Below are 10,000 nucleotides of genomic sequence, written 5' to 3' on the forward strand. Positions count from 1 at the left end.
TGTCTATAGGATTTTGTTTTGTAGATATTTGGAAAGTTTCCATCAGACGCACAAATTACCCCCCCCCCCCCCCCCCAAAAACGACCCTTATATTGATTTTTATTCATTTATTATTTTTATTATATTTTTATAAAAAAATATAAAAAAATACAGACCAGTTACAAACTTATACGAAAAACAACTTACAGACACACACAAAATCAACGACTATCTCATCTACCCAACCAGTAGGCTCACACCTCCACCCCCTAGTGCCCTAACCCTAAACAACGACTACATCTCATCTACTCACACCTCCATCCCCTAGTGCCCTAACCCTAAACAACGACTACATCTCATCTGCTCAGACCTCCACCCCCTAGTGCCCTAACCCTAAACAACGACTACATCTCATCTGCTCACACCTCCATCCCCTAGTGCCCTAACCCTAAACAACGACTACATCTCATCTACTCACACCTCCATCCCCTAGTGCCCTAACCCTAAACAACGACTACATCTCATCTACTCACACCTCCATCCCCTAGTGCCCTAACCCTAAACAACGACTACATCTCATCTGCTCAGACCTCCACCCCCTAGTGCCCTAACCCTAAACAACGACTACATCTCATCTGCTCACACCTCCATCCCCTAGTGCCCTAACCCTAAACAACGACTACATCTCATCTGCTCACACCTCCATCCCCTAGTGCCCTAACCCTAAACAACGACTACATCTCATCTGCTCAGACCTCCACCCCCTAGTGCCCTAACCCTAAACAACGACAACATCTCATCTGCCCAACCAGTAGGCTCACACCTCCATCCCCTAGTGCCCTAACCCTAAACAACGACTACATCTCATCTGCTCAGACCTCCACCCCCTAGTGCCCTAACCCTAAACAAACACTACATCTCATCTACCCAACCTGTAGGCTCACACCTCCATCCCCTAGTGCCCTAACCCTAAACAACGACTACATCTCATCTGCTCAGACCTCCACCCCCTAGTGCCCTAACCCTAAACAACAACTACATCTCATCTGCTCAGACCTCCACCCCCTAGTGCCCTAACCCTAAACAACGACTGCATCTCATCTACCCAACCAGTAGGCTCACACCTCCATCCCCTAGTGCCCTAACGCTAAACAACGACTACATCTCATCTACCCAACCAGTAGGCTCACACCTCCATCCCCTAGTGCCCTAACGCTAAACAACGACTACATCTCATCTACCCAACCAGTAGGCTCACACCTCCATCCCCTAGTGCCCTAACGCTAAACAACGACTACATCTCATCTACCCAACCAGTAGGCTCACACCTCCATCCCCTAGTGCCCTAACGCTAAACAACGACTACATCTCATCTACCCAACCAGTAGGCTCACACCTCCACCCCCTAGTGCCCTAACCCTAAACAACGACTACATCTCATCTGCCCAACCAGTAGGCTCAGACCTCCAACCCCTAGTGCCCTAACCCTAAACAACGACTACATCTCATCTACCCAACCAGTAGGCTCAGACCTCCATCCCCTAGTGCCCCAACGACAACATCTCATCTGCCCAACCAGTAGGCTCACACCTCCAACCCCTAGTGCCCTAACGCTAAACAACGACTACATCTCATCTGCTCAGACCTCCACCCCCTAGTGCCCTAACCCTAAACAACGACTACATCTCATCTACTCACACCTCCACCCCCTAGTGCCCTAACCCTAAACAACGACTACATCTCATCTACTCAGACCTCCACCCCCTAGTGCCCTAACCCTAAACAACGACTACATCTCATCTGCCCAACCAGTAGGCTCACACCTCCACCCCCTAGTGCCCTAACCCTAAACAACGACTACATCTCATCTGCTCAGACCTCCACCCCTTAGTGCCCTAACGCTAAACAACGACTACATCTCATCTACCCAACCAGTAGGCTCACACCTCCACCCCCTAGTGCCCTAACCCTAAACAACGACTACATCTCATCTACCCAACCAGTAGGCTCACACCTCCACCCCCTAGTGCCCTAACCCTAAACAACGACTACATCTCATCTGCTCAGACCTCCACCCCCTAGTGCCCTAACCCTAAACAACGACTACATCTCATCTACCCAACCAGTAGGCTCAGACCTCCACCCCCTAGTGCCCCAACGACTACATCTCATCTGCTCAGACCTCCACCCCCTAGTGCCTGCATTATTGTTTGCCACATGGCCTTAAATTGTACCTATTTGTTTCTCTCAGTCTCCAATGCTATTTCAATATCTCAATAATAAATCGTTAGATTTTTCCATTGTTTCAATGATGGCGTATTGATTGATTTCCATGTTTTTAAGTGTACGTTATTTCAAGATGAGAATAGAATTGATAAGAGAGAAGAGAATCGTCCAGCCCATTGTGTATCTCACTACACTCATGTCTTGAAATATCCAGACAGACAGATTAAAAGCACGTTTACATTGTAATACTTCTGACAGACAGCTTCCTAGCTCCGCCCATAACTTTCTGACATCATAGCGTTCCCAAAAGACGTGGATTATTGAGTCAATGTTAGTTTTACACTCAAGACATGCATCTTCCGTTGTGCTGTAGAATTGGTGAATTTTGTCTCTTGTATAATACATTCTGTACATTAGTTTACACTGGGTTAATCGTGCATTTTCGTTAACTGTAATTTCGTTAGTTTACGCTCTAACTTTCCCTCCATCTTGTGCCAACATGAGTTATTTTTAAGTCTTGGTTCCAATAGTTTATATTATTTTCTAAGAGATAGCCAGTGGGAAATGCTCTCTGCAAGTTTTGTATATCTTACTTATCATATGAACATTATTTTCAAATAAGACTCCTTCAAGGTTGCTCGAATGTCCAAAAGATTTCAAACATACATTTCGTGATATGTAACTTTTAGATGCATTTATCTGAAAATATCTACATCTACAAATATATACTTTGGTCAGTCCAAAATTGCTTTTTTAAACTTTCAAGGAAATACATATATTTCCTGTGACCAAGTCATTGTTGTAGTGTTCTATATTGTTATAGTGTTCTATATTGTTATAGTGTTCTATATTGTTGTAGTGTTCTATATTGTTGTATTGTTCTATAGTGTTATAGTGTTCTATATTGTTATAGGGTTCTATATTGTTATAGTGTTCTATATTGTTATAGTGTTCTATATTGTTGTATTGTTCTATATTGTTATAGTGTTCTATATTGTTGTATTGTTCTATAGTGTTATAGTGTTCTATATTGTTATAGTGTTCTATATTGTTATAGTGTTCTATATTGTTATAGTGTTCTATATTGTTGTATTGTTCTATATTGCTGTAGTGTTCTATATTGTTGTATTGTTCTATAGTGTTATAGTGTTCTATATTGTTATAGTGTTCTATATTGTTATAGTGTTCTATATTGTTATAGTGTTCTATATTGTTGTATTGTTCTATATTGCTGTAGTGTTCTATATTGTTATAGTGTTCTATATTGTTATAGTGTTCTATATTGTTGTATTGTTCTATAGTGTTATAGTGTTCTATATTGTTGTATTGTTCTATAGTGTTATAGTGTTCTATATTGTTATAGGGTTCTATATTGTTGTATTGTTCTATAGTGTTATAGTGGTCTATATAGTGGTCTATATTGTTGTATTGTTCTATAGTGTTATAGTGTTCTATATTGTTCTAGTGTTCTATATTGCTGTAGTGTTCTATATTGTTATAGGGTTCTATATTGTTATAGTGTTCTATATTGTTATAGGGTTCTATATTGTTGTATTGTTCTATAGTGTTATAGTGTTCTATATTGTTGTATTGTTCTATATTGTTGTATTGTTCTATATTGTTGTATTGTTCTATATTGTTATAGTGTTCTATATTGTTATAGGGTTCTATATTGTTGTATTGTTCTATATTGTTATAGTGTTCTATATTGTTGTATTGTTCTATATTGTTGTAGTGTTCTATATTGTTGTATTGTTCTATATTGTTATAGTGTTCTATATTGTTATAGTGTTCTATAATGTTGTATTGTTCTATAGTGTTATAGTGTTCTATATTGTTGTATTGTTCTATATTGTTGTAGTGTTCTATATTGTTGTAGTGTTCTATATTGTTGTATTGTTCTATATTGTTATAGTGTTCTATATTGTTATAGGGTTCTATATTGTTGTATTGTTCTATATTGTTATAGTGTTCTATAATGTTGTATTGTTCTATAGTGTTATAGTGTTCTATATTGTTGTATTGTTCTATATTGTTGTATTGTTCTATAGTGTTATAGTGTTCTATATTGTTGTAGTGTTCTATATTGTTGTATTGTTCTATATTGTTATAGGGTTCTATATTGTTGTATTGTTCTATAGTGTTATAGTGTTCTATATTGTTGTATTGTTCTATATTGTTGTATTGTTCTATAGTGTTATAGTGTTCTATATTGTTATAGTGTTCTATATTGTTATAGTGTTCTAGTGTTCTATATTGTTGTATTGTTCTATATTGTTGTATTGTTCTATATTGTTATAGTGTTCTATAGTGTTATAGTGTTCTATATTGTTATAGTGTTCTATATTGTTGTATTGTTCTATATTGTTGTATTGTTCTATATTGTTCTATTGTTCTATAGTGTTATAGTGTTCTATATTGTTGTATTGTTCTATATTGTTGTAGTGTTCTATATTGTTGTAGTGTTCTATACTGTTATAGTGTTCTATATTGTTATAGTGTTCTATATTGTTGTATTGTTCTATATTGTTGTAGTGTTCTATATTGTTGTAGTGTTCTATAGTGTTATAGTGTTCTATATTGTTGTATTGTTCTATATTGTTGTAGTGTTCTATATTGTTGTATTGTTCTATATTGTTGTAGTGTTCTATATTGTTGTAGTGTTCTATAGTGTTATATATTGTTGTATTGTTCTATATTGTTGTAGTGTTCTATATTGTTGTATTGTTCTATATTGTTGTAGTGTTCTATATTGTTGTATTGTTCTATAGTGTTATAGTGTTCTATATTGTTGTATTGTTCTATATTGTTGTATTGTTCTATATTGTTCTATTGTTCTATAGTGTTATAGTGTTCTATATTGTTGTATTGTTCTATATTGTTGTAGTGTTCTATATTGTTGTAGTGTTCTATAGTGTTATAGTGTTCTATAGTGTTATAGTGTTCTATACTGTTGTATTGTTCTATAGTGTTATAGTGTTCTATATTGTTGTATTGTTCTATATTGTTATAGTGTTCTATAGTGTTATAGTGTTCTATATTGTTATAGTGTTCTATATTGTTGTATTGTTCTGTATTGTTGTAGTGTTCTATATTGTTATAGTGTTCTATATTGTTGTATTGTTCTATATTGTTGTAGTGTTCTATAGTGTTATAGTGTTCTAAATTGTTTTAGTGTTCTATATTGTTATAGTGTTCTATATTGTTGTATTGTTCTATAGTGTTATAGTGTTCTATAGTGTTATAGTGTTCTATATCGTTGTATTGTTCTATATTGTTATAGTGTTCTATATTGTTGTAGTGTTCTATAGTGTTATAGTGTTCTATAGTGTTATAGTGTTCTATATTGTTGTATTGTTCTATATTGTTGTATTGTTCTATATTGTTGTAGTGTTCTATATTGTTATAGTGTTCTATATTGTTGTATTGTTCTATAGTGTTATAGTGTTCTATAGTGTTATAGTGTTCTATATTGTTGTATTGTTCTATATTGTTGTATTGTTCTATATTGTTATAGTGTTCTATATTGTTGTATTGTTCTATATTGTTCTATTGTTCTATATTGTTATAGTGTTCTATATTGTTGTAGTGTTCTATAGTGTTATAGTGTTCTATATTGTTATAGTGTTCTATATTGTTGTATTGTTCTATATTGTTGTATTGTTCTATATTGTTATAGTGTTCTATAGTGTTATAGTGTTCTATATTGTTATAGTGTTCTATATTGTTGTATTGTTCTATATTGTTGTAGTGTTCTATATTGTTGTATTGTTCTATATTGTTCTATTGTTCTATAGTGTTATAGTGTTCTATATTGTTGTATTGTTCTATATTGTTGTAGTGTTCTATATTGTTGTAGTGTTCTATAGTGTTATAGTGTTCTATAGTGTTATAGTGTTCTATATTGTTGTATTGTTCTATATTGTTGTAGTGTTCTATAGTGTTATAGTGTTCTATAGTGTTATAGTGTTCTATATTGTTGTAGTGTTCTATAGTGTTATAGTGTTCTATAGTGTTATAGTGTTCTATATTGTTATAGTGTTCTATATTGTTGTAGTGTTCTATATTGTTGTAGTGTTCTATAGTGTTATAGTGTTCTATATTGTTGTATTGTTCTATATTGTTGTAGTGTTCTATATTGTTGTATTGTTCTATATTGTTGTAGTGTTCTATATTGTTGTAGTGTTCTATAGTGTTATAGTGTTCTATATTGTTGTATTGTTCTATAGTGTTATAGTGTTCTATAGTGTTATAGTGTTCTATTTTGTTGTATTGTTCTATATTGTTGTATTGTTCTATATTGTTATAGTGTTCTATAGTGTTATAGTGTTCTATATTGTTGTAGTGTTCTATATTGTTGTATTGTTCTATATTGTTCTATTGTTCTATATTGTTATAGTGTTCTATATTGTTGTAGTGTTCTATAGTGTTATAGTGTTCTATATTGTTGTATTGTTCTATAGTGTTATAGTGTTCTATATTGTTATAGTGTTCTATAGTGTTATAGTGTTCTATATTGTTATAGTGTTCTATATTGTTGTATTGTTCTATAGTGTTATAGTGTTCTATATTGTTGTATTGTTCTATAGTGTTATAGTGTTCTATATTGTTATAGTGTTCTAGTGTTCTATATTGTTCTAGTGTTCTATATTGTTCTAGTGTTCTATATTGTTATAGTGTTCTATATTGTTGTATTGTTCTATATTGTTGTATTGTTCTATATTGTTGTATTGTTCTATAGTGTTATAGTGTTCTATATTGTTGTATTGTTCTATATTGTTATAGTGTTCTATATTGTTATAGTGTTCTATAGTGTTATAGTGTTCTATATTGCTGTAGTGTTCTATATTGTTATAGTGTTCTATATTGTTATAGTGTTCTATATTGTTATAGTGTTCCATATTGTTATAGGGTTCTATATTGTTGTATTGTTCTATAGTGTTATAGTGTTCTATATTGTTATAGTGTTCTATATTGTTGTATTGTTCTATATTGTTATAGGGTTCTATATTGTTGTATTGTTCTATAGTGTTATAGTGTTCTATATTGTTATAGTGTTCTATATTGTTGTATTGTTGTATATTGTTGTATTATTCTATATTGTTGTAGTGTTCTATATTGTTGTATTGTTCTATAGTGTTATAGTGTTCTATATTTGTATTGTTGTATATTGTTGTATTGTTCTATATTGTTTTGGTGTTCTATATTGTTCTATTGTTCTACAGTGTTATAGTGTTCTATATTGTTGTATTGTTCTATATTGTTGTATTGTTCTATATTGTTGTATTGTTCTACAGTGTTATAGTGTTCTATATTGTTGTATTGTTCTATATTGTTGTATTGTTCTATAGTGTTATAGTGTTCTATATTGTTGTATTGTTCTATATTGTTGTATTGTTCTATATTGTTATAGTGTTCTATATTGTTATAGTGTTCTATATTGTTATAGTGTTCTAGTGTTCTATATTGTTATAGTGTTCTAGTGTTCTATATTGTTATAGTGTTCTATATTGTTAAAGTGTTCTAGTGTTCTATATTGTTCTAGTGTTCTATATTGTTGTATTGTTCTATATTGTTATAGTGTTCTATATTGTTCTAGTTTTCTATATTGTTATAGTTTTCTATATTGTTCTAGTGTTCTATATTGTTCTAGTGTTCTATATTGTTATAGTGTTCTTTATTGTTATAGTGTTCTATATTGTTATAGTGTTCTATATTGTTGTATTGTTTTATATTGTTATAGTGTTCTATATTGTTATAGTGTTCTATATTGTTGTAGTGTTCTATATTGTTATAGTGTTCTATTTTGTTATAGTGTTCTATATTGTTATAGTGTTCTATACTGTTATAGTGTTCTATATTGTTGTATTGTTATAGTGTTCTATATTGTTGTATTATTCTAGTGTTCTATATTGTTATAATGTTCTTAACTATGAACTTGTTAATATTCTTAGCTTAATATAAAATAAACATGGAAAAAGATTCTGGGGATGAGCATCTTCAATATGTCCCCATTGTTCCTTTTTAGTGAATTTGACTATATGTCCCAAGTAAAAGTCTTGGGTGGCGAGTTGGAAGATCAAAACCACCCTCAGACTTAGGAAGGTTAAAACCACCCTCAAGATTAGGAAGGTTAAAACCACCCCCAGACTCAGGAAGGTTAAAACCACCCTCAGACTTAGGAAGGTTAAAATCACCCTCAGACTTAGGAAGGTTAAAACCACCCTCAGACTTAGGAAGGTTAAAACCACCCTCAGACTTAGGAAGGTTAAAACCACCCTCAGACTCAGGAAGGTTAAAACCACCCTCAGACTTAGGAAGGGTAAAACCACCCTCAGACTCAGGAAGGTTAAAACCACCCTCAGACTCAGGAATGTTAAAACCACCCTCAGACTTAAGAAGGTTAAAACCACCCTCAGACTCAGGAAGGTTAAAACCACCCTCAGACTTAGGAAGGTTAAAATCACCCTCAGACTCAGGAAGGTTAAAACCACCCTCAGACTCAGGAAGGTTAAAACCACCCTCAGACTCAGGAAGGTTAAAATCACCCTCAGACTCAGGAAGGTTAAAACCACCCTCAGACTTAGGAAGGTTAAAATCACCCTCAGGAAGGTTAAAACCACCCTCAGACTCAGGAAGGTTAAAACCACCCTCAGACTCAGGAAGGTTAAAACCACCCTCAGACTTAGGAAGGTTAAAATAACCCTCAGACTTTGGAAGGTTAAAACCACCCTCAGACTTAGGAAGGTTAACTCCTGCGTTGACTTGGCTGTGTGCTTAGGGCCGTTGTTCTGTTGGAAGGTTAACCTTCATCCCAGACTTTCTGGAGGAAACCTGGCTACTCCCTGCCACTGAAAAACATCTCCACAGCATGATGCTGCTACCACCAGGCTTCACCATAGGGATGGTGCCAGGTTTCCTCCAGACATGACGCTTGGCATTCAGGCCAAATAGTTCAATCTTGGTTTCATCAGACCAGAGAATCTTGTTTCTCCTGGTCTGAGAGTCCTTTAGGTGCCTTTTGGCAAACTCCAAGTGGGCTGTTATGTGCCTTTTACTGAGGAGTGGCTTCCGTCTGGCCACTCTACCATAAAGGCCTGTTTGGTAGAGTGTTGCAGAGATGGTTGTCCTTCTGGAAGGTTCTCCCGTCTCCACAGAGGAACTCTGGAGCTCTATCAGAGTGACCATCGGGTTCTTGGACCAGGTTTGTAGAAATGTTTATGACATTTTAGCAAATTAATTTTCTTTTAAACTGAAATACCGTTCTGTTTTTCTGTTAGTTTTTTTCTGCTTTGTCATTATGGTGTATTGTGATGTCATTATGGTGTATTGTGATGTCATTATGGTGTATTGTTTGTAGATTGATGAGAAAAAAACTAACAATTTAATCCATTTTAGAATAAGGCTGTAACGTAACAAAATGTGGAAAAGGTGAATACTTTGCGAAGGGACTGTACACCAGTTACATCCTGGACACTGAAGATACACACTAACAACATGCACACCAAACCCTCTTTGAGGACTCTCTTACATGTTGTCCTCTCTTCCCAGGTCGGCCAGTTGGTCCTCTCTTTCCTGAAATTCCTGGGTCTCCCTTCGATCCCATCGCACCCTGAGAGAGAGAGAGAGAGAGAGAGAGAGAGAGAGAGAGGGGGAGAGAGAGAGAGAGAGAGAGAGACAGACAGACAGAGAGAGAGAGAGAGAGGTAAAAAGTAGTCAAATATAGATTATATGGGTTTATATAATAAATTGTTTATATAATATATATTATTTCTCACCACATAAATTAAATCAA

At 34.4% G+C, this 10,000-nt stretch overlaps 1 protein-coding gene across 1 annotated transcript in view; it reads right to left on the reverse strand.

Moving 5' to 3' along the window:
* Positions 1-10,000, reverse strand: part of LOC139392291 (acetylcholinesterase collagenic tail peptide-like) — a 31,282-nt gene that overhangs the window by 3,939 nt on the left and 17,343 nt on the right. The window contains exon 11 of the mRNA XM_071140174.1: positions 9,737-9,817. Within this exon, the coding sequence (XP_070996275.1) occupies positions 9,737-9,817 (81 nt within the window). The remainder of the gene's footprint in view (positions 1-9,736; positions 9,818-10,000) is intronic.

This window comes from Oncorhynchus clarkii, chromosome 32 (genome assembly GCF_045791955.1).
Source record: "Oncorhynchus clarkii lewisi isolate Uvic-CL-2024 chromosome 32, UVic_Ocla_1.0, whole genome shotgun sequence".
In the NCBI taxonomy this organism is placed as follows: domain Eukaryota; kingdom Metazoa; phylum Chordata; class Actinopteri; order Salmoniformes; family Salmonidae; genus Oncorhynchus; species Oncorhynchus clarkii.